The 25,034-nt window shown below is 51.9% G+C and overlaps 1 protein-coding gene and 1 non-coding gene across 2 annotated transcripts in view; one reads left to right on the top strand and one right to left on the bottom strand.

The window, feature by feature from the left end:
- Positions 1–2,083: 2,083 nt before the first annotated feature.
- VPS45 (vacuolar protein sorting 45 homolog) overlaps positions 2,084–25,034 on the bottom strand; it is a 46,269-nt gene continuing 23,318 nt past the window's right edge. The window contains exons 14-15 of the mRNA XM_053279005.1: positions 19,129–19,260; positions 2,084–2,675 (exon numbers count right to left, since the gene is read on the bottom strand). Coding sequence (XP_053134980.1) covers positions 2,588–2,675; positions 19,129–19,260 — 220 coding nt within the window. The 3' untranslated portion in view covers positions 2,084–2,587. The remainder of the gene's footprint in view (positions 2,676–19,128; positions 19,261–25,034) is intronic.
- Positions 23,613–23,684, top strand: TRNAA-GGC (transfer RNA alanine (anticodon GGC)). The gene has a single exon. It is a non-coding gene; the product is annotated as a tRNA-Ala (tRNA).

Genomic DNA, 25,034 nt, shown 5'->3' with positions numbered 1-25,034 from the left:
CCTGTATCCTACCAAAGACAACCACGGGGCTCTGTGGGCGCCAGGAGTTCACACCGCCTCGACGGCAAAACTTTAACCAACCCTCAACCTTACCTTTTCTGCATTTCACGCTTCACGCCACTTTTCAGTGAGACTCAAACCAAGTTTCAATCTGGAAGAACAGATTTATTTTTTTTAAAGCAGCAAACTGAAAAGTCCATCAGAGGGGAACGTTTGATCCCCTCCCCCTTTCTCTTTGAAAACGAGATGTGCAAAAGGCAGCCCCAGTTTTAATCTGCCTCCCTTTGCCCCTCTGCTGTTTGAAGGACCCTTCAGGCCAGCTTTGATCTTAACACCTGGCACCAGGTGGATCTAAGGGATATAATGTGGGGACAAAAGGGATAAGAGGCAGGAGATAAAAGGAGAAAGTACTCCGCAGAGGACAAAGAAAAATCTAGGAGAAAGGGAAACTTCACTCCCTGCCCCCATCCCATTTTTTAACACTATCGCTGATTATCAATCAAGATGGTTTTGTAGAACTTCCATGACCAGAGGCAGTCTACCTCAGAATCACAGATACTGAAGATTAAGCCGTGGGAGAGGGCTGCCACCACCAGTGTCTACTTGTGGGATACCTGGAGGCCACTATGGGGAGGATGATACTGGACTTGATGGATCTATGGTCTGATCCAGCAGGATACTTATCGATCATGATAGTTAGGAATAGAACTACAGATGTGAAGGCATTGGTGGGTGGGTGGGGTGAGGGAATGGGTTTTTTCAGGGAGGGGGGCAATCAGGGAACCAGCTCCCCACCCACACAGAGGTTTTTCACATTTAAATGGAACCTGCATGTACAGAAGCAGTATACATACAAGTTCCAGTTGCTTGAGGACAGGCAGTGGAGGAGCTCTGTTGCCTTAATGCTCTGCTTATATGGGATGCCAGGAGGCCGCTGGTTGGCTACTGATAAATTGTGGCTACCAAATCTCTGTTGCAAGAGGCCAAAGCACCAGCCCACCAAACAATGCCAAATCAAAATAAGAGAAGAGCAACCTGAAACACCATCAGAATTGTTCTTAATGGGTGGGGCAGGGGGCTGTTTTTAGCTCCTCCAGGCTGTGGATCATCTTCACTTTTGCTTGAGATAAAAAGAGATTCGGTTTCCATTGATCACCACAGCCTTCTTGTGCTGCTCTTGTGTGCTTAAGTGGGAACTGTGCAGGAGCATCTCCTATGGGATTCCCAGACCTTGTGGACTACAACTCCCAGAATCCCCAAGCAAAAGCCATTCCCGCTGGGGATTCTGGGAGTTGTAGTCCACAACATCGGGGATTCCCTGTTAGAGAGAACACTGGTCCCCAAGATCTACCAACCGTGGCCACAGCCTCCTCTGGCCCCCAGCAGGGCTTTCTTGGGACCGAAATGGCTCAAGCCGGCCAATTCTCTCCGCAGTGATGGCCCGAGAGCGACTACCTGCTTGAAAGACAAAGGCAAACAAGATCATCTCGTAGGTGGGGGAGCTTTAGAGACACAGGAAGTTGCCTTATATGGAGTCAGACCCTTGGTGCAACTAGCTTAGTATTGCCTGCTCTGACTGGCAGCAGCTCTCCGAGGTTTTAGGCAGCGGTCTTTCCCAGCCCTACCTGGAGATGCTGCCAGGGAATGAACCAGGGGCCTTCTATGGCATCCTCTCCAAATATTATCAATACGTAATGCTGCCTTGTCCCTCACTTTCAGTTGGCAAAAGGGAGCCACCATCGTGGGTGTTACCAAGGGATGGGGCCAGACCAGGGCTGCTCCTGCTGACAGACGATGGCCTACAATGCCCATAACCCCTGGCTACTGACTAGGGGTTATGGGAGTTGTGATCCAAAAAAAGCTGGAGAGCCGAAATTGAGCAGTCCTGGGCGAAACCAAAAGGAAAGGCACACACATCCGCACATACACACACGCCCCTCTCCCATTCCAGCTATGGGGTCCCCCCAGAGACCACGAGAGCCTAGCTGCAATCAAGCCTGCTCGCCGTCAACCCAGCCACCATCACCCCCCAATCACGCCAACCTTTGCTCCTCCATTCAAAAAGAAAGAAAGAAAAGACCGGTTTCCCACCACAAAACCGTGACACCCTTTTATTGGCGTTCGCCCGGCTCTTCTGGCGAGAGACGGGACCCCACAGACCTGGGCGTATCGGGAAAGGAGGCGACGGGACGATCGAATGAAAAGCGGCGGCAGCGTGGGGAAAGAACCACGGAAGGCTGTCAACCATGTCCTTTGCTAGCATCGCATAATCGGGGCTCGCACGGAGCCGATCTGGAGAGGCAGCGGCTTTCCGGAGATCCGTTCCCGCTCTCCTTCTTGAAAAGTATCATGATTAGAGAAAAAGACGGGCAGAACACCCAGAACTCAGGCAAGCTCCTAGAGGCATACAGGGACTTAGGTTTCATCCTCTAAGCACTTCCCTGGGGTCTCCGGCGTCGGTCGGTCGTCTGGCCTCAAGGAGGGTGAAGTGGTTCAGAGACAGGATGGGGACGGGAGTCGGGGCACGAGGCAGATGCTTCTTGGTCCGCGATGGCCGAGAGGAAGCGATGGGGCCGCCTCATCCGCTCTACCACCTGGTTGCTGCCCTCGCCGCCCCCTGAGAGCTTTCTGGGCCCCGTCCGCGGATGCCAGCGGCCGAAACTTCTTCCAGGAAGCTGAGGAGGAGAAAACGACACGGAGGGTTTGCTGGAGAGGGGCTGAGGGGAAGGGGGAGCAACTCACAGGGTCAGGGATGACGGCCGATCCGCGTTTTATGGCCGCGTCGCCGACTCGGGGGAATGGTTCTGCCAACGAGGCGGGTTTCCCGGCCTGCAGGTGCAGAGCGGCACGGAGGGGAAGTGATCAGTGGGAACGGGCTTGTGTCAGAAATGGAAACACTGGAGCTGGGCCCACACTTGCATCGCACCAGCCCCCATGCAGTGCCCGGATTCTGCAAACCAGGAAGGACATTTCACAAAGAGCAGGGAGAGTCAAAGAGGAGCAAAGTGGCCATCCGATCCAGCACTTCCCGGAGGGACAGATGGATCCATCCACCGGCACTGAATGGGACAACACACCTAACCCAGACTGCTGTGCAACACGGAAGCTTGGAAGCTGGCTCGTGCTGAGCCAGACCCTTGGTCTGGCTAGCTCAGTACTGTCAGCACCGACTGGCAGCAGCTTCTCCAGGATTTCACGGCTGCCAGTCTGTGCAGACAGTACTGAGCTAGATGGACCAAGGTCCTGACTCAGCAGGAAGCAGCTTCATGTGTTCACGATGCTCAGTGGAAGAGCATCTGCCTGCATGCAGAAGGTCCCAAGTTTGATTCCTGGCAGCATCCCCAAGTAGGGCTGGGAGGGACTCCAGCCTGGAACCTTGGAGAGCTGCTGCCAGTCAGTGTAGACCATCCTGAGCTAGATGGACCAAAGGTGTGACTCGGTAGGAGGCAGCTACCTTTGCTCCTCAGGGAACAAAATGTCCTGGACTACCTATCAACTCCTACAGCAGCCCCGCTATAACAAATGTGACTGTTTCAGATGCGCTTTCATGGGGGAAAAACTTCCTTGCAGGTCTGCCTGGTCTGCCTTACTGTGCTGAGTTTCCTGGTGCCCCAAACACCCCGCCCGAAGCAGCCCTTCCACCTTGCCCCACGGCAAGGCCGCCTGTCGCCAGCTGCGCCATCAGCACTCCCGAGTGCCAGCCCCGATCTCCCCCTCCCCTTCCCGCGGGAGCCTCGGGGAAGACGAGACACCGAGCCGAGGAGGCGACGGGAAACGAGACGCCTCCTGAAGGTCTCCCGAGGAGCTCTGCCTCTCCCCCCGCCCCATCCACTCTCTGCCAGAAGCCTCTTCGGAGCATCCCACGTGGACTTAATTAATTCTTGTCGCACAAGGAGCGCTGCAGCTGTGTTTTCTCAAGTTGCCCACGGAGTCGGGGAATGCTGGGAAACTCCCACCGCGGGTGCCCAGGAAAAGAAAAGAAAAAACACAGGATCAAGGCCGCCTCTCCCCCCACATCCCTTGTCGTGAAACGAAGTGCCACTTCTCTCGCCCGCCCCCCACCCCTCGGCTGGACGCCACCCCGCCATTTCCTCTGGCCGCCCAGCCCCTCCGTCACAAAGCCCGGAAGTGGCTCCACTCCGGCCTGTTTTGTCTCCCTCGCGGGGAATGGTTTCCGTGCCGAAACGGCGTCACCAAGACCCAGGGGTTGTGACCTTCGGCGACGCCGGGGCCCCCCAGAGGAGAAAGCCCTCACGCTCACTCGGCGGCGGGCTCCCCTCCAAAGCCAGCTCTCGCACCACCCTGACCCCTAACTTGGCAAAAACAGCAGCCAGCCGCTCTGCTGGCTCTCAGCACTCGGGAGAGGTTCCCATGGGCGTTGGTTGTGGTGCCGGGCGACATCGCAAAAGCGGCATCCGTTCAAGGTGTGGGGGGGCCGTGGGGCTGCTGGGCTGGCTGGCCCCAGACCCGCAACACATTTAATTTTGAACTTAATTAATTCTTCTTCTTTACATTTTCTATCCCACTCTTCCTCCAAGGAGCCCAGAGCGGTGCACTGCATACTTGAGTTTCTCTTTCACAACAACCCTGTGAAGTAGGTGAGGCTGAGAGAGAAGTGACTGGCCCAGAGTCACCCAGCAGGTCTCATGGCTAAAGGGGGATTGGAACTCGGGTCTCCCCGGTCCTAGTCCAGCCCTCTAACCACTACACCACGCTGGCTCTCAGAACAAGTAGGCCATGTTAAGGTAGAGAGAGACATGCAGATACCTGGCACGGCACTCATGACAGCAGGCCTCAACCACTTTTCTTTGGATCTAGGTGCCCCACAGTTTAGGGGCAAGACTATCCTCGGCTCCACTGGGGGGCAGACTCACTCCTCGGCCCTCAGCAGTGCTGCTTCGGGCAGGCGAGGGACCGATATGTCCAGGAGGAGGAACTCATCCCCGCTTAGCTTGCGCCTTCTTCCTCCTGGATGCTTCCATTCCCTCCCTGGTTCGGGCGCCATGCTTAAATTTCCAGGCACCATGGCAACCAGGCGCCTGGGAACGGCCCAGCCCTGTATCACAGTCATAAGGAACAGAGGCGTACAGGAAGCTTCCTCATACCAAGTCAGACCCTTGGTCCAGCTAGCTCGGGATTGTCCACACTGACTGGCAGTGGCTCTTCAGGGTTTCAGGCCAGAGTCTCTCCCAGCCCTATCTTGGAGATGCTGCCAGGAATCGAACCTGGGACCTTCCACATGCAGGCAGATGCTCTTTCACTGAGTTAAGGCCCCATCCCCGAAGGGGAATTTCCCCCGAAGGGGAATATCTTACAGCACTCACTTGTGGTCACCCATCCAAATGCAAAGCAGGGCAGACCCTGCTTAGCAAAGGGGACCCTTCCTGGGAGACCAGCTCTCCTCCCCCAAACCAGCAAAGAGCAAAATCTGGCTGCCTCCTGAGCATTAGTGCCTCATGTCTCCTCACCAGGCTAAGTGTATACAGTCTTCGGACCACAGTCAACATTTGCAGACAACCTTCCCTACTCCGGCTCCAACACCTTAGCCATACCAAGGTCTCTTGATCCCTCAAATGGCCCCATCCCACGCCTCTTGCTGCACTGCCCTTTATGCCTGGGATGGCTCTTCAGGGAAGCCCGTGCTGGTAGCAGAAGGGCTCCAGGGACGGGCTGGGCTCAGGCCCCCAGAGACCTCCTCAGTGGAGGACCAGCAGAGACCGAGGCCAAGGGAAGTCAACGTCACACAAGTCTGAGATCTCACCTCAGGAGCCCCACCCAGAAAGGCGGCAAGATCTGGCGTAGGGCACTCTTGACAAGGCGGAAGGGGAGGGCCAAGGATTCGATACGTCAGCCTGGTGGTGGGGAGTGCCAAGGTTCTGCAAGAATAGCTCCTTATGTTTTATTTTATTTATTGCATTTATATCCCACTCTTCCTCCAAGGAGCTCAGGTTATTTTTACATGCTTTTTAAAAAATCCTCACAACAACCCTGTGAGGTAGGTTAGGCTGAGAGAGACATGACTGGCCCAGAGTCACCCAGTGAGTTTCAGGGTTGAATGGGGATTCGAACTCGGGTCTTCCCGGTCCTAGTCCAACACTCTAGCCCCTATGCTACGCCTGACTATACCTGACCAGGTCAGCTCTCTTGAGGGCAACCTTTCTTTCTCGTTTCGTTCTGAAAACGGCAGATCTCGGTCCCTTTCTCTCGTTTCGTTCTGAAAACGGGACGTCTCAGACTCACTCACTCGCTCACGCTTTCGGAACTGGACCTTATCTCTCCTGGGGAAAGCCAGCTCTCTTTGCCCTCCAACCAGGCTGCTCCGAGCTGGGGAGAGGGGAGGGGAGACCCTCAGCCACAGAGCCGCCGAGGAAGAGGAGGAGGAAGGGCTGGCGGAGCTTACAGGCCATAGATCTGCTCTTCCTCAATTGAGCTAATCCTGTCTTCAGCCATCTGTGCTGAGAGGGCTGGGAATCGCCCTATCCCATGAATCCCATTGGTTAATTAAGTACTGTAGGTCATTTCCTTTTGTCTGTTCTGAACCCGCTGCAAAGTTACCAACGGCAAATACCACCCCACCAAGTTCTGGGGATCCGAGAGCATAAGGGGCTGAGATGGCGTCTCGCTGCTCCGTTGACTTCCATCCTTCTGGTTCCACTGCGAGCCGGGCAGGGCGCTGTGCCTCACGAGCGCCACCTAGGCTGCAGTACCTGCCTGCCTGCGCATTCCATCACCTGACAATCCCTCTGGCCAATCCCTGTCCATTAAGCCCTATAAAAGGCCTGGCCTCAGAGCTTGCTCCTCAGTCTAAACCAAGGATTCTCAACATGTGGGTCCCCAGATGTAATTGGACTTCAACTCCCATAATTCCCAACCAAAGGCCACTGGAGCTGAGGATTATGGGAGTTGAAGTCCAATAACATCCGGGGACCCACACGTTGAGAAATCCTGGTCTAAACAATGTCTTTCTGCAGTGAGGACAGCGTCTAAGCTTCTGCCTCTGGACCTCAGCCACCCCACACAGCTCACACTTTTACTGACTACATTCACCCCAATCCAAGAGAACTCTGAATTTAAGACACCCCCTTAAAATGTAGAGGCTAAATACAAGTTATACCTCCATTTACCTGAAAGTAACAGGACTCTGAATTTATGACAACCCCCTGATTCCTAATATGAAAAAACGTGGGGGGAAACCTAGTCAGATAAATATAGTATTCTTAATAATTCCAGTAAATACAGTATTTCCCCCCTTTTGAAATAACAGCAGAATGGATTCACATACAGGTGGCCCTCGGCACATGTGATCCCAGCAATCACATTTTTGCCTACCTGCCGTTGGGCAATTGACACTCAGCCTTGGTATAGTTGGGGAACAATGGCCCAAAAGGGTTAATTTTCACATATCTGCAATTAGGGGGTGGCCAGAAATGTCTTCTGAGGTCACTTCTGGCCGCCATTTTGAGCCTCATTGGTGTTAAAGGGTAGACACGATTTTTTCCATGGAAAAATGGGCAAAAATGGGCATTTTGGGGACATTGCGGGGCAGCTGGAGACCCACAGAGCATGGTAGGGCACTTTCCCCCTTGGATTTCAGCCATCTATCCCCTTTTGCCCCATTTTTCACTGCCTCAGGTACCGAACTCCTTGATTCCCATTCCCATTGATTCTCCCCGTTTGAGGAGAAGAGAGCTGGTCTGGTGGTAGCCAGCATGACTTGTCCCCTTAGCTAAGCAGGGTCCGTCCTGGTTGCCTTTGAATGGGAGACTAGAAGTGTGAGCACTTCTTAGAGGATGCACCCTCTTAGAGGATGGAGCCGCTCTGGGAAGAGCATCTAGGCTCCAAGTTCCCTCCCTGGCAGCATCTCCATGCTAGGGCTGAGAGAGACTCCTGCCTGCAGCATTGGAGAAGCCGCTGCCAGTCTGGGTAGACTATACTGAGCTAGATGGACCATTGGTCTGACTCAGTATATGGCAGCTTCCTATGTTCCCGTTTTCTGCGGTTTTGTTACCCACGGAAAATGGCGGGAACGGAACCCCCACGGATAACAGGGCACCCCTGTATTGCTTTTTGTAAGGAGTGCTTTGCGCTCTCTATCTCACAAGCACAACAGAGCCACAAGGGAGATGAGGATGAGCATCCTTGGTTAGCATCTTAGGGGCGGAGGGGAGGCGGCCAGTCCCTTGCCTTAGCCCCCCTGGTGAGGTCCTGGCCGAGGAGAGGCTGGAACCGGGCATCTGCAAGCTCACAGCTCAGCCTCTGAATCCTTTGGAGGCACCCCAAATCCACTGCCTGAGGTGACCACCTTGCCTCGTCCGGCCCACTGGGGAAAGCAGATCAGCATCTTGTAGAACACAAATGCCTACACTTGCTCCAGTGTGGGTGAGTGCGTCTCCCCCCACCCCACACACACCCCAGGAACAGCAGCGACCGAACTGTTAACATATGTACCGACAAGAATGCTTACTTAAGGAGCGTGGTTACGCTGGGAGAGTGACTCATCCTTTTCCATGCTGTAGGACTGATGGTAATAATATAACCCCCTGCAAAATCAGGCATTAATTCTAGAAGAATTCAAGCAGGTGGAGCGACAGAAAATAAATAAAGCCCTTGCAGAATCCCCCCCACCCCACTCCACCTTCCCCGCTCCATGCAGAGCTGGGAATCACAGGGCCGGGAAATCACTCGGGCCAGTCCAAAGGCAAATGCTGCCCGCCTTCCTGTGTCACGCACAGGCTTGCAAATTCTAGAATGGCGACGTTCGGAGCGGATATAAGACGAGCCGAGGTTCTCTGGCCACGCATCGGCTTCCTCGTTTGTAGCTTCGGGTTCTCTCTCGCTCGCTCGCCCCTTCCATTTTATTTTTAGACTCGGCCAAGCCACAAAGAGGCCGCCCAGAGCTCAGCGCTTAAGCAAGTGGTCTGGAAGCTGGGGAGACGCCCACTTCGGGGCTCACCACAGCTGGGGCCTGGCCCGGCCTTGAGCAGGGCTGGGCTCGAAAAGGTCCTGGAAACGGGCTCTGGAGAGGCACAGCAGAGGCGGTGCCTCTTCTACAGGGCCCTCTTCGGCCCAGTCACGGTGTCGCAGTTTCACACAGGAGCCCACACATTCAAGGGGTCCTTCTCCAGGTTCCATAGTTGTCTTTGGAGATGAGGGTCTTTGGGGCTGTGGCATCCCTCCTGGGAAACCCTCTTCCCCAGGGACGATGGGGAAGGAGCTGTTCTCTTGTGCTCCACATTTCTTTGACTGGAAGTCTACCTATATATATATTTCTCTTAGGTGTACCCGTTGCTAATCCCATGTGTGGCAGCTCTCGCGAGAGTTCTCAAGCAAGCTGCCGGCAGGGGAAGAGGAAAGCGGCAGCGGTGGCTGCTCTGAGCCCAGTCCAGCTAGTATGTAAGATTTGGTCTTTCTACACATAGGCCTAATCTTGGGGGCACTCTGTACATTATGTTGGAAACCAATATGAAAACACAGGAACACAGGAAGCTGCCTTCTACTGAGTCAGACCCTTGGTCCATCTAGCTCAGTATTGTCTACACAGACTGGCAGCAGCTTCTCCAAGGTTTACAGGCAGGAGTCTCTCTCAGCCCTCTCTTGGAGATGCTGCCAAAGAGGGGAACTTGGAACCTAGATGCTCTTCCCAGAGCTCCCCCGTCCTCTAAGGGGAAGATCTTACAGTGCTCACATAACGTCTCCCATTCAAATGCAAACCAGGGCAGACCCTGCTTAGCAAAGGGGACCATCTCTCCTTGCCACCACAAGACCAGCTCTCCTCTCGCTTCTGAGTAGACCCCCACTCCGCATGTACAGTAAATCAAATTCAACATATGGGGGAGGTGGGGTGGGGGGAGAGAATGGCTGTAATTATATTCTTTTTTTTTTTAAACCCCAAAAGGAAGATCTCCCATTAATACTCCAGCTTATCCGTCCTGTTGTTACTGCTCATTACGCTAGAGAACGAACCAGATGGGGTCTCTCGAAGTGGGCTGCATTGCATTTCGCAATGGGTCCCTGCTAATGCCAGATGGCAGCAAAATGAACCTAATCCACAACGTGGGCCCATTAGAGAAAGAAGAATTTCATTAAAGAGGCAGATGTGTGTGTGTGCGTGTGTGTGTTCTCCCCTACACCGTTCTCGTATACATTGCTGCTTGGCCTGCCCTGGGTGGCAGACGTAGCCTTTTACACAAGAGGAGAGATCTGGCTGCAGAACCCCAGTAGAGGGTCAAGCCCCAGCAGAGAAGTTCCGGGAACTGGGGGAAGCTGGTTATCCATTGAGGTGAGTTACCTTTTGGCCTCCCCCAGGGAATGTGCCCCAGGAGGGAAGGCTGGGTCTGGGGAGGAAAAAAAAGGAGATCCCCAAGGCCCGAGGTCACCCCAGACGTAATCCGGGGTATGTGCATGCATAGGAAGCTGCCACATACTGAGTCAGACCCTTGGTCCCTCTAGCTCAGTATCGTCTACCCAGACTGGCAGCGGCTTCTCCAGAGTTGCAGGCAGGAGTCTCTCTCAGCCCGATCTTGGAGATGCTGCCAGGGAGGGAACTTTGTACCTAGATGCTCTTCCCAGAGCGACCCCATCCCCTGAGGGGAAGATCTTACAGTGCTCACACATGTAGTCTCCCATTCAATTGCAAACCAGGGCAGACCCTGCTTAGAAAAGGCAACAATTAATGCGTGCAACCACACCAGCAGTCCTAGAAGGTCCCCCCACACCAACAAAGTGTGTCAGCCTTCAAGATCCCAGCACACACCCTGTGCGCCTGTAACTCGATACGACAATGGACTGCTCCAAGGGCTCTGCTTCTTCACAGAGGCCATTAATAAATGACTACTCAGGCGGGGATCCAATAGCCACGGGCTGAGCTGGAGGCGCTCACCAGACGGCTGGCCTTCCACATCCCGCCCCCCCCAAATACAGAGCATCTCCATCAATCATTCACTAAGGTATCCTGTGAAGCAGCAGTAGGGGAATGGGGCTGGGGGGGGGGGAGAGAGGGGGATTCCTGCCCACAAACAAGGCTGCAAGGCGGGTGAGGGGACCCGTTTACACACCCAGGTGATCAAGTTTGGAATGAAACTGCTGTCCAGATCACCATAAAGATCACCATCTCCCACTGCTCTGGGGCTAAAAAACTCAGGGCCTCTCTTAAGTCAGAGAGCTTCCCAGCATTAAAGGCTAAATTAACTTGAGGGCTAGAAACTTTTTTTTTTTAAAGTTGAAAAGGAATGCTAAGATTCTCAGGCGGTTGCCTTCGGATCCTACACCCAGGTAGCAATCTTACGGGTGCACACACTGGGCCTTCCCAGAATCAGATTGACCCAGATGGCTCTCGTTCAGTTTCAGCCTTGCCATGGATGTCCTGGGTGGGCTTGGGCAACGTTTATCGGGGGCGAATAGTCTGGTGGCTAGAGACCGCCGCCAGCCTCAGAGGCAAAGTGCCAGTTGCAGGGGAGCAAGAGAAGGAGAGAGGGTGTGCCTTCATCTCCTACTTGGGGGGGTTCTCAGGGGCATCTGATGGGCCACCGTGGGAAACAGGATGCTGGCCAAGATGGGCCTTCTTGGGCCTGATCCAGCTGGGATGTTCTTAACATGCTCAAGGGCCATAACGGCATTTCCTACTCTTGGAATTCTGGGTACAGCCAGAGATTGCATGTGGGCACACAGACACACACACGTTCCAGAAATTCAGCCAAGACTTCAGGTTGCTAACACAATCAATGCTGAAAAAGACACAGCAAGTACTGTACCAGACTGTTATTATGAAGAAGCCACAGGCTGAGTATTTGGGGGGGCTCTCAAACATGGGTCACCAAACGTTGATGGACTACAAGTGCCATCACCCCTTGCCACAATGGCCAAAGCCTGTGGGAAGTACTAAGAAGCCACCGCTTGAGTACATCACAGGTTCCCCCAATGCAGGTCCCCAGACATCACTGGACTACAACTCCCATCACTCCCAGACACAATGTCAAAGTTGCAGGGGGTGAAGGGTGTTGTAGTCCAACAAGCTCTGGGGACCCACTTTTGAGAACCCCTGTAGAACATGAACAGGGCGCAGCAAAATCAAGGGTCACCTCTTCCCCGATCCGCCCGGGATGGGAAAGTGTTCATCCCAAGAACTACAAAAATACAGAGGTGGGGTCTGAAAGACGCATCACACCCACCCTCCCGTCAGCAGCTCCAAATCATCCACCTCCGACCCTTTACTTGCACGCTCTCTCTAGGCCTCGCCGCCTCTTTAACCCGACTCGGAGCGAAAACCCGAACCATTCCTCCGACTCCCCGGCCCGCTAGCTTGTCGGAAAAACGAACCCCGCCCGCCCCAAGACAGCTGTTGGTCGGCAGATCCTAGTAAGTTGGCTGGTAGCGACAATAGGAACGGGGGATTTGGGAGCACTTAAACCAGCCGTTCAGGAGCATTAGGACAGAAATCCCCTTGTTTATTGTGAGAGCTCAGTCCTAATCTGGAGGAGACGGTCGGTGTGGATGATGAGCAGAAACAAAAGGGTTTCCAGCTCTAACTGCCTCCGATGCCCTCCTTGTTGGCAGCGGGTTTGGGCAGCGGACCAGCCTGAGAAGCTCACCTACCCCACATCAAGGGCAATCCTAGTTACCATCTCCCTGCCTACCCCATAGTGAAGAGTTTCAGCTACGAATTGGGAGTCCATGGACCACATCTCGGCTCACTCACAGCTTGACAAAGGCACAATTCGCGCATTAAGAAAGAGGACGGGCCCACCATGACATCCTTATACCCCGACAGTGATTATTGGGCCACCCAAGCCAGGGACTGGCAGCTGCAGGTCCTGCAGAGGAACATCGGAAGCTGCCATATACTGAGTCAGACCATTGGTCTATCTAGCTCAGTATTGTCTTCACAGACTGGCAGCGGCTTCTCCGAGGTTGCAGGCTGGAGTCTCTCTCCGCCCTATCTTGGAGATGCTGCCAGGGAGGGAACTGGGAACCTTCTGCTCTTCCCAGAGCGGCTCCATCCCCTAAGAGGGGAATCTCTTCCAGTGCTCACACTTCTAGTCTCCCATTCAAATGCAAACGAGGGCAGACCCTGCGTAGCTAAGGGGACAAGTCCTGCTTGCTACCCCAAGACCAGGCCCCGGGTTCAAATCCCAGGCCTGCTGCTTCTCCGTTTAGCTCAGTAAATCTATAGTCTGCGGCTTCTCCCTGAGCACAACAGAGGCTGGAGGAGGGCTGGGAGGAGAGCGGTGTGCACCAAGCGTTATTTGGGATTTTTGTTTTTTAACCCTCTGGGGTAGCAGACTACTTAGGGCTGCCACATCGAGGAGGAGACTTGGCCTTATTCTTATTTATTTACTTTCTTAACACATTTGTACACCACCCCAAACACAACTCCCTAGGCGGTTTACAACACCACGATAAAAACAACCAATAAAAAAAGCTTAAAACATTACAGCAATTTAAATTTTAAACCGTTAAAACTATTAAAAACACACAATTAAAAGAAGATTAATTAAAAGCCTGGGTGGTGGCAGCAAGTGTGTGTTTGTCCCCTTTGCTAAGCAGGGTCTGCCCTGGTTTGCATTTGAATGGGAGACATAATGTGAGCACTGTAAGATATTTCCCCTTCTTAGGGGATGGAGCCGCTCTGGGAAGAGCATCTAGGTTCCAAGTTCCCTCCCTGGCAGCATCTCCAAGATAGGGCTGGGAGAGATTCCTGCCTGCAACCCTGGAGAAGCTGCTGCCAGTCTGTGCAGACAATACTGAGCCAGATAGACCAATGGTCTGACTCAGTATATGGCAGCTTCCTATGTTCCTATGCTTGCAGCCCCCCAAACTAGAATAAGCCATCTGCCCTGGGGTTGTTTTTCTTCCTTGGAGGATGCTCAACTACCATCGCCTGGGAGGCTGAATGGAACATCGTTTGGGAACCCTGAAGTACGACAGCAAGACACCCCTGGCGACTACTAACTCTTGTATGGATGATTGTGTGTCCATCACTTACTTCTAACCGAGGAGCACGAGCTAGCCAAGAAACCACGTGATCAATGGGGGCTCAGCAACAACCAGGATGCCCCGAGGATGCCGGCAGCAACAACTCCCATCATCCCCAGCTGCGCTGGCCTTTGGCGGGGGACGATGGGCATTGTAGTCAACAACATCTGGGGACTCCCGTTCCAGGCAACGCAGCTCAGTAGTCGCTTGGCTTTAGGGCTAACATGGGAGAACAAGTCAATAATGTGGGGTGGGGGGGAGAGGAAAGCTAGCTCATTTCAGCAGGATTTGGTCAAAAATGTGGGTTAATACAGACTTGCCTTTCTAACCCACTTCGGGAGAGCTACTTAAGCTGGGCGCCCAACCGAAGGGCTGGGTCGTTCTCTCCGAGGAGAGCAACTGACAGGCACCACGGAGGGAAAGCAAACAGGGCCATTCCTCCTGGAGCGTGCTTTACCCAGAGAGGTGCGGCAGCTGGGAAGGGCCAGCCACAATGCCGTGTTTTTTCTAAAAAGGGCTACGGGTTTACTGACTTCCTGCTTAGAGATCCTTTTTAAAAAGAAAAGAAAAAGAAGAGCAGCTCATAAGGAATTCAATAAAGACTCGCCGGTTACAGAAAGGAGGAGAACTGGTTCTTGGGGCAGCAAGCATGAATTGTCCCCCTTTGCTAAGCAGGGTCTGCCCTGGTCTGCATTTGGATGGGCACACGGGAAGATATTCCCCTAAGGCAGGCATGCACAACATAAGGCCCGGGACCCAGATCTCACCCGCGGAGCTTTTTTCGATGGCCCGCAGGTAGGAATATCCTGCAGCAACGGCACCCTAGAAAGGCAGACAGTCACCTTTTGGATCCGTGACAGCGACGGAACAGGGCCTATATGTGATTAATTAATTCCAATCTATTAGTGTGCTGAAAATGGACTTTAGCCCTCGGAGACCATGTCCTGGTTGGTTCCAGCCCACCGGGGCATATGGGTGGTGCAGCCCTGCCCGAAGGGGAGCGGGTTATAGCTCAGTGGGAGAGCATCTGCAGGTATAGGGCCTGGGACAGGAGGGAGCTGGGTTGAGAGCTGGTCTTGGGGTAGCTAGAATTGGACTGAACCTGTTCGGGGGGGGGGGTGTTCTAAGGTTTTTTTGGTTTTTTTAAATGGTTTGGTTCAGTCCAGGGGGGGTTCGCGATTTAAAATAAAATATTTATGTTTATTTTAATCTACTCATCCTCTCCTGGGGGCTTCTCTGGAGGTTCCCCTGCCCCCTGCTGGCCTCCGTTAGTGCCCAAATCACCTGGTTCAGGCAGTTTTCAGCCCCACCCCCATGGCAGCGGCCATTTTGGAGGCCGCCATACATGTCCAATGGGCCTTTGTGTGGCCGGGTCATGACCCCCCCATTTTTTTTTAATAGCAACCCACCCCCTGGACTGAACCGAACCAGGGGAGGGGTTCGGGGATGGCAAAACCAAACATGCCCAGTCCGGTTCGAGTCCGATCCGGACTCAAACCGAACCAGGCAACCCAGTTTTGTGCACACCCCTAGGGGTAGCAAGCATGTATTGCCCCCCCGCTAAGCAGGGTCTGCCCTAGTTTCCATTTGAATGGGAGACTATATGTGTGAGCAATGTAAGATATTCCCCTGAAGGGATGGGGCCACTCTGGGAAGAGTATCAGAGGCTCCAAGTCCCCTCCCTGGCGTCTCCAAGATGAGAGTTGAGAGAGACTCCTGCCTGCAACCTTGGAGGAGCCGCTGCCAGTCTGTGTAGACAATGCTGAGCTAGATGGACCAAGGGCCTGACTCAGTAGAAGGCAGCTTCCTATGTTCCTGTGCTCGCAGCCCCCAAACTAGAACTAGCCATCTGCCTTAGGGTTGTTTTTCTTCCCTGGGGAGATCAACTTCCATTGCCTCAAATAGCTGGGAGGCTGAATGGAACATCGTCTGGGAACCCTGAAGTATGACAGCAAGACACCCCTGGCGACGACTAACTCTTGGGGCACAGGAGCAGAAACCTAAACAGAAAACAATCTGCAGGGCAATCAGCATCTAACGGATGCTCTGCAGAACTGAGCTTTGACTAATGCAGATAAAATTGCAGCCTGCAGAGCTACAAAGCCCAAGGGAAAAATTCATCATCTTTCTAGTACTGAATAATAGCAGTATAGAAAGCACTAAGTGCCCAAAGGGAGTGCATATCTGTTATTTCTGCAAGATAGCAAGATACAACCACCCTGTAATGTAGGACATTTTGCAGATGGAGGGAGAGGGCCGAAGAACAGCTGCCTACGGCCACTTAGAAATCCTGCAGCTAAGGTGAGATTTGACCTCCGGCTTTATGCCTTGCGCTCTTCGCTACAAAGCAATTCTGGCTTTCAAGCGAGGCCAGTGTTAAGATCTGTGAAAAACCTGCCTTCTCAGAGGTTTGCCCGAGATCTCCAGAACTGCCCTAGGAAGCTGCCTTTTACCGAGCCAGACCCAGGTCCTGCAGAGGACCATAGGAAGCTGCCATATACTGAGTCAGACCCTTGCTCCGTCGAGCTCAGAACTGTCTGCACTGACTGGCAGCAGCTCTCCAAGGTTCCAGGCAGGCGTCTCCCCCAGCGCAATCCCAGATGCTGCCAGCGATTGAACCCAGGACCTTCTACATGCAAATGTATGCTCTGGCCCCACTGAGCTATGGGTCCCATCCCCTAAGGGGGATATCTTACGGGTGCTCACATGTAGTCGCCCATCCAAGAACAAGATAGCTCTGTTATTTTAATTACGATTGTAGATCAGACTGTACAACAAAAACATTACATAAGACTAGAGTGTATACCGTATTTTACGGACTATAAAACGCTACGGACTATAAGACGCACCTTAATTTTAATCCAGTTTTTCAGAGTTTTAACATATTAAACTGTTAAAACATATAAGACGCTCCTGAATTTTGGTGGATATTTTTCAAGGAAAAAAGTGAGTCTTATAGTCCATAAAATACGGTAATACAAACAATGTAGCAAAACCTAGCCACATTGAAAGTGATCTCTTTACAAAGTTAGATAACAAAGACTAAGCAAAATTCATCAGAGTGACATGGAAACTTCCCCAAGAGAGGAGAAATTAGTTTTAAATGAGCATCACTATAAAATTTACAATATAAAATAACATGAGGGGTAGTTATCCCACCTATCCCACAGGGGCAGACCCTTAAATTAAACAGAATCTCTTTATATCTATCATCCCTAACAGCCATTGGCAGGGCGTTTAGGCGGGCAAGAGTAAGTGGAGGCCTAAATTTAGGGAACCCATCCAAAAACAAACCCAAATGAACCCTGCTCAGCAGAGAGGGCCAATTCATGCTCACTACCGCAAGACCAAAGGCACCTTCGCATGAAAGACAGACAGGCCGGCAGACACCCGCAAGGGGTGTGAAGGAAACAAGCGGTCTCCACCAATGGGGCCGCTGCGTCCATGTTAAGTGAGGGGTAACACTTCCCCCTCCCCACCCCTCGGGTGATTTCGGAGCAGCTGCCAGCAGGAGGTCTCCAGAGACCTTCCGGGGCTCTTAGGTTTCACATTTTCCAAGGCGGCACGCGAAGAGAAGATCCGGCCACCTGTCCCCCCTGCCGCCTTCTAGCTTTACTGCTCCTTCATTAGCTGCTGGGCTGCGGGCCAAAGCCCCCTTGGCTAGGAGAGGGTTAGGGTTAGGGTGGGAAGAGAAAGAATGGGAAGAATTCTTGGCTCGCCGCGGGGTGTGTGTGGTGGTGGTGTTGGTGCAGCTAGCATGGACAGGAAGCAGTCACCACCACTTCCTTTCCCAAGAGGCAATGGGAAGGAAGGCTATAGATGTATAACCATTCATTCATTCATTCATTCATTCAATTTCTATACTGCCCTTCCAAAAATGGCTCAGGGCAGTTTACACAGAGAAATAACAAACAAATAAGATGGATCCCTGTCCCCAAAGGGCTCACCATCTAAAAAGAAACCTAAGAGAGACACCAGCAACAGTCACTGGAGGGATGCTGTGCTGGGGCTGGATAGGGCCAGTTACTCTCCCCCTGCTAAATAAAGAGAATCACCACGTTAAAAGGTGCCTCTCTGCCCAATTAGCAGGGGTTGCCAAGGCCCCCCGGAACTAGAGTTGCCATGCCCCCCAGAATTCCAGGTTTCACCTGGATTTTAAGCATCTCATCCAGACGGCTTCTCCCATCCAGATTCTCCCGGATTTCAGCTTTATTTATTTATTTATTTTAAGCTAAGCTCCAGCCCTTGTAGAAGCGCCGTTCTGGAGCAAAATGTTCAGTCACTCTTCTGCTCAAAAATTATTTTCAAGCCAACTTACATAATATGCAAATTAGGCACCCGGATTTGGGAAGCCAGAATACGGCCACCCTATGTATAACCCAATGTCCTTTTAGGAGTGGGGCTGGCGCTCAGTGATACAGCATCTGATTGCAAGCATAAGATCCCAGGTAGGAATTATGCAGGAATTATGGCTCTCTTCATCTTGTCTTGCTCCTTAAGGTACTGGGTTGACTATTCCTAGAACACAGGAAGTTGTCTTCTACTGAGTCAGATTCCTGGTCCAGCCAGCTCAGTCTTGTCAACACTGACTGGCAGCAGCTCTCGAAGGCTTCAGGCAGGGGTCTTTCCCAGCCCCGCCTGGAGATGCTGCGGGGGAGTAAACCCGGGACCTTCTGCATGCTAAGCAGATACTCCTCCAGGGAGCAACAGCCCCATCCCTTTGTGAAAAGATTGACCTTGATTTGCTTCAGCAAAACAGTTCCCTAGGAACGGATTGCGTGCACCACAGATATGAAGTCAGTACTTACTGGCCACCCCATCTCAGTTGTTTTCTGTGCAGCTCACAAACCATATGAACTAGGAATATACCCCATACATTATCACTACCTCCCCCCACCTGGCACAATTTTACTTGGGACAATGAGGACTAGGAACTCTAAATAGAATTGATTTTTTAAAAACCCATGCCGTGTGGTACACTGTCAAAAGGGACAGAGCACGGCTCATATAACTGCATTGATGTCAGTGGAGTTAGAGATACCAGTTTTTGCCAGGAGGAAATCACGGACCTGAACTGAGAGCACCCCTCAGGAGACTATAGCAGAAGACTCCTGCGAGTCTCCAGTATCTGGGTGCAAACTCCTAAGCTCCGGTTACCTTTTCGTATTGTGGATAATGGTCCCGCCCAGCACGATCCGGACCCCGGGGGTAGTGCGGTTCAGATTATAGACGGCCAGTGCCTCTTCGTAGGTTGCTCCTCCGATCATAAACACGATGATGTCTTGTGGCCTGCAGGAAACGGGAACAGATTTTTCCCCATTTTTTTTTTTTAAGGAAGTAAATGTACAGGGCTAGAGGCGCAATTGGCTGTTAACTACTAGAGCCTCCGAGACCTTGCCCGGACCATTGCTACCATGCTGTAGAAGTTTTGGAATCAGCAGTGTACCTATTTGAATGCAGGGCTGCTCAACTTTGGCCCTCCTGCAGATGTTGGCCTACAATTCCCATAATCCTTGGCTGTTGGGCCACTATGGCTGGGGATGATGGGTACTGTAGTCCAAAAACCGCTGGGGGGAAGGGCTATGTTGAGCAGGCCTGTTTTAATGTTAAACTGGTGGTAATGCAATAATCCAGAAGATGAATAAAAGTGCTGGCTCTGCAAGCTACTAATCTGTTCAAGTTTACCCACACCAAAAAAGAAAAAAAAAAGAACTTCTACCTGGTTGCCTGGAGGAGATTCTCTCTCGCCAAGGGTGACCAGCCAATGTACATAATGTGCCAGAGAACTTTTTCCAAACAGGGCTACGCAACTTTGCCCCTCCAGCTGTTGCTGGACTACAACTCCCATCATCCTCAGCCACAGTACCAATAATCAGGGTTGATGGGAGTTGGCGTCTAACAGCACCTCGAGGGCCAGAGTTGTGCACACTTGCTCTCAATAATGGAGAACAAACCCTTACGACAGGCCTCTTCTTGAAAGGCTCTTCCCATCCTGTGTCAATCATTCACCAGATGGGCAGGTCCAAGGGTAACGGAATCAGGTGTGACACCACTTTTTCAATGACTGCAGCCATAAGCAAGTTTGCAAGTTGATATCCCATATACCCACCAGCAAGAGGACACCTACTACAAGGCCTATTTATTTATTTATTTATTTATTTATTTAACACAAAACCCTTAAATATTATGGGTGTATCTGAAAAGCACAAAACACATCAGCAACGGAATCAGAATTTTTGGACATCATTTCTGATTCCATTACCAATGTATTTTGCAAGTTTCAGACACTATCCACAATATTTAAGGGTTTGGTAATAATAGAGGAGATGCACCTTAAGTGGCGCAGCAGGGAAATGCTTGACTAACAAAGCTCCTGGACTTTGGAATGCGCTCCCTGTTGAAATAAGAGCCTCCCCATCTCTGGCCATTTTTAAAAGGGACAGAAGACACATTTATTCACCCAGGCTTTTAATTAAATTTATAGTTTTAAATAATTTTAATCCTGGGTTTTTAAAAATCTTTTAAATGATTTTAATTGTTAATTGATTGAATGTTTGAAAAGATTTTAATTGTAAACCACCCAGAGACACAAGATTTGGGCGGTATAGAAATATATTTTAAATAAATAATAAAATAAAGCAAAACAACAAGCAGAAGGTTGCCGGTTCGGATCCTCACTGGTACTATATCGGGCAGCTGAAAGTCATCAACTCATACTGCATGGGAGGAGGCAATGGTCAACCGCTCCTGTATTCTACCAAAGACAACCACGGGGCTCTGTGGGTGCCAGGAGTTGAAATCGACTTGACGGCACACTTTACGGGGACGTTGTCTTGCCAGTGGGTTTACAGGATTCCCTTCAAAATCTGCCGATGATTACAGTCACTGAAACAGTATATAGTACCAGCCTGATTCCGATATAGTACCATGCCTGATTCCGTTACCCTTGGAACCGCAAATGTGCCGATCACATGCAGCTCTGCATATGCACGAGATTGACTTAGCAATCTGAAAGGCAAACAGCAACAGCACTTCCTCAAGACTCTGAGGGCCTTGCCTTGTCTGGCACAGATGGGCCGTAGGTTTACGGGCAAGATTACATGGAGATTATATTCCCCCCCCCAGGTCAAGCAATATGGGATTTAACAGCGGGTGCAGAAAGACACAGACACACTCTCCGAGGCCTCGCCCTCACTGGAGGTGGGGAACTTGTGTCTCAAGTCATATTGAGATTTGCCCAGAGATTTGCGTATGGGGCAGTATAGAATTTGCGTATAAGGGCGGTATAGACCATGCGGAAATTGCCCAGAGATTCTAAAGCGGTATATAAATATCCGTCATATTCGTATCAGAACACAGGCATCTCCATTGACCTTTGGGGAGAAAAATCCGGAGGGTGGGGTGGGGACTGGAAAAGGCAGAGGCTCGCAAAATGTTTGCCCACATTGAGCCAGCATAAAGTGTTGGACTAGGACCAGGAAGACCCGAGTTCGAATCCCCATTCAACCACAACACTCACTGGGCGATTCTGGGCCAGTCATGTCTCTCTCAGCCTAACCTACCTCACAGGGTTGTTGGGAGGATAAAAATAAGCACGTACACCACTCTGAGCTCCTCGGAGGAAGAGTGGGATAAAAATGGAAGAAATAAATAAATAGAGCTCCGAGGAACCGACAAACGTTTCTGTATTGCCACGGGTTCCTGCACTCTGTTTATGCATTTGGCCTCCATACAATGACCCTAAAGCTTAGAACAGGGTTTCTTAACCTTGGGGCCCCAGATAAAGTTGGACTACAACTCCCATCATCCTCAGCCACAAAGACCATGTCTGGGGGTGATGGGAGTTGTAGTCCAACATCTGGAGGCCCAAGGTTAAGAAACACTGGCTTCGAACATTTCTCACTGCAGGGGGAGCTCAGAAACGGTAGCCAGGGCTGTATTTGGGAGGAGCCGCCAGCTCATTGGGGAGTCTGGAAAGCTTGGGAAAGAACATGGCTGGGATGACTAACTTCGGGAAAAGGTGCTGGACTCTTAAGAATATGGGGGCAGTGGGGCCCAGGTATGCCTAGAGAGACCTTGTCTCCTTTTCCCCTGCTCTATTCTGCTGCTTTCATTCGCTCTCCAGCCAGCAAAAGATGTGCCCCCACCCCCCACCCCCAAATTAGGTCTTCAGCACAAGACCTAAGAGAGGAGAGCTGGTCTTGTGGTAGCAAGCAGGACTTGTCCCCATAGCTAAGCAGGGTCCACCCAATTGCATATGAATGGGAGACTAGAAGTGTGAGCACTGAAAGATATCCCTTTAAGGGATGGAGCCGCTCTGGGAAGAGCATCTAGGTTGCAGGTTCCCTCCCTGGCAGCATCTCCAAGATGAGAGAGATTCCTGCCTGCAACCTTGGAGAAGCCACTGCCAGTCTGTGAAGACAATCCTGAGCTAGATGGAACAAGGGTCTGACTCAGTATGTTGCAGCTTCCTATGTTCCTATGACTGGGAGTTTGCTGGGGAGTGTCAAAAGCAGCAGAGAGAGAGGACCAGAGGAAGGGAGGGAGGAAATGGGAAGGCTGCGAGGGGATCTCGAGAACAGAGCTGGTCTTGTGGTAGCAAGCATGAATTGTCCCCTTTGCTAAGCAGGGTCCTCCCTGGTTTGCATTTGAATGGGAGACGGCGTGTGTGAGCACAAGGACGCTGCCATATACTGAGTCAGACCCTTGGTCCCTCTAGCTCAGAACTGTCTACACAGACTGGCAGCGGCTTCTCCAAGGTTGCAGGCAGGAGTCTCTCTCAGCCCTATTTTGGAGATGCTGCCAGGGAGGGAACTGGGAACCTTCTGCTCTTCCCAGAACGGCTCTATCCCCTAAAGAGAATATCTTTCAGTGCTCACATGTGGTCTCCCATTCATATGCAACCAGGGCAGACCCTGCTTAGCTAAGGGGACAAGTAATAATTGCTACCACCAGACCAGCTCTCCTCTCTGTAAGATATGGGGCCACTCTGGGAAGAGCATCTGCCTGCTTGCATGCAGAAGTTTTCAAGTTCCCTCCCTGGCAGCATCTCCAAGATAAGGCTGAGAGAGATTCCTGCCTGCAACCTTGGAGAAGCCGCTGCCAGTCTGTGTAGACAGTTCTGAGCCAGAGAGACCAAAGGTCAGACTCAGTATATGGCAGCTTCTTAGGTTCCTATGAAAGGGGTCCAAGCGAAAGAGCAGGACTGCACGATGGTCAAGCTAACCCAGCAGAAGAGGAAGACTCCCTACCCCCACCCCAACCGGGAACAAACTGTGAGATCTTCCTGTTCTGCAGCCTCAAGATTACGCTGGATATATTTAGCCACTGCAGCGATTCGCACGGTGAGGGCTGAAATGATTCAACTAACGCAGAGAGTGCAAGTTTTGCACACAGGCAAGCCTGTGAGTCACGCAGCAAATCGGCGGGGGGTGGAGGAGAGAAGTGCTGTGTGTAGCATCCAAATGGGATGGCAGCTCAGGGAAGATGCTGAAGGTCCCAGGTTCAATCCCTGGCACCAGGCAGGGCTGAGAGAGACTCCCGCCGGAAACCTTGGAGAAGCTGCTGCCAGTCAGTGTAGGCAATCCTGAGCTAGACGGACCAAGGGTCTGACTCAGTAGAAGGCAGCTTCCTCTGGGGATGGGGCTGTAGCTCAGTGGCAGAGCGTCTGCTTGGCATGCAGAAGGTCCCAGGTTCGGTGCCTGGCAGCATCTCCAGTTAGGCCTGGGAAGGACCTCTTTCTGGAACCTTGGACAGCTGCTGCCAGTCAGAGTAGACAATCCTGAGCTAGATGGACCAGTGGTCTGGCTCAGTCTAAGGCAGCTCCTTATGTGGCAGGCCCTTCTTTGGAAGACCAGAGATGGATGCTCAGCATCCTGTAGTAGGGAATCAAAAGCCCCTGATAGACAAGCACATATCATGTGACGTGCATCGCAGGAGAGGCTATGCGGCAAAGGGCAAAAGTAATTGGCATCTGTAATCAGATCCAAGATCCATTAAGTCAAGCATCCAGCAGTGGCCAATCAGGTGCCTCTAGGAAACCCACAAACTGGGCAGGAGAGAAACTGCTCCCTCCAGCGGTTGCTCTGCAGGAATTGGTTGTCAGCTGCATACTGAAGGTGAATCTGGGGTTGCAGGGATGTGGCTGCAGGTCCCTGCAGTGAGCAAAGCGGGGGGTGGACTAGAGGACCATTAAGGTCCCTCCCAACTCCGAGCGATTCAAAAGGAAACAGGCAGGCACGCACACAAGTTAGAATTCAAAGGGTTCGCTCTACCAGAAGCGCTGACACAAAGACGCCGTGATCACACACACACACGCGCCTCCTTTGCCGCAGTAATTTGAAGCCTGTTCCGAGGGAAGGAGTGGGGAGCTGACGCTCAGATGGAAACACAGGAGGGAGGGAATTGGCTTTGGCAGCCCGGATCCCTGGGAACTGGGGTGGCTGTACCCCATGCCTAAAGACACCAGAAGATGGGTTTAAAAAAAATAAAACGAACTCTCTTCTGCCCTCGAAGCCAGCCAGCTTGCCGAGGAGAGAAAAGAGAGCTGTAAGATATTCCCCTTAGGGGACGGGGCTGTTTGTCACGTAGAAGGTCCCACTTTCAATCCTTGGCAGCATCTCCAAGAGGCTGAGAGAGACCCCTGCCTGCAACCTTGGAGAAGCCACTGCCAGTCCGTGAAGACAATACTGAGCTAGATGGCCCAAGGGTCTGACTCAGTATATGGCAGCTTCCTATGTTCCTAAGTGACTGTGTACACCCACCCCACACCCACCACCAAAGCCACTGGAGAGACGCTCTGCTCAGCTGAACTGGGTCATTTGCTCTCCCCCTGTTAAATAGAAGAGATCCAGGAAAAGTTGTTTCTTGCTCAGTTAGCAGGAATGAATTAGAGAGCAGCCACAATGCAACCTCCTTCTTGTGCTTTTGTTTTTAGACAGATGGTTTGAGGCAAACACCGCTTCTGGTTATCACAGCCAAGAAGGAATACTTGTTTGCCTGCAGAAGGGAGAAGAAAGCCAGGCCAGGCCCACAACTTTTGGCCATCTCGGGGGACAATGCTC

The sequence above is a fragment of the Hemicordylus capensis genome, chromosome 14, assembly GCF_027244095.1.
Source record: "Hemicordylus capensis ecotype Gifberg chromosome 14, rHemCap1.1.pri, whole genome shotgun sequence".
NCBI classification, from domain to species: Eukaryota; Metazoa; Chordata; class Lepidosauria; order Squamata; family Cordylidae; genus Hemicordylus; species Hemicordylus capensis.
This window is presented reverse-complemented; position numbering and strand designations above follow the sequence as displayed.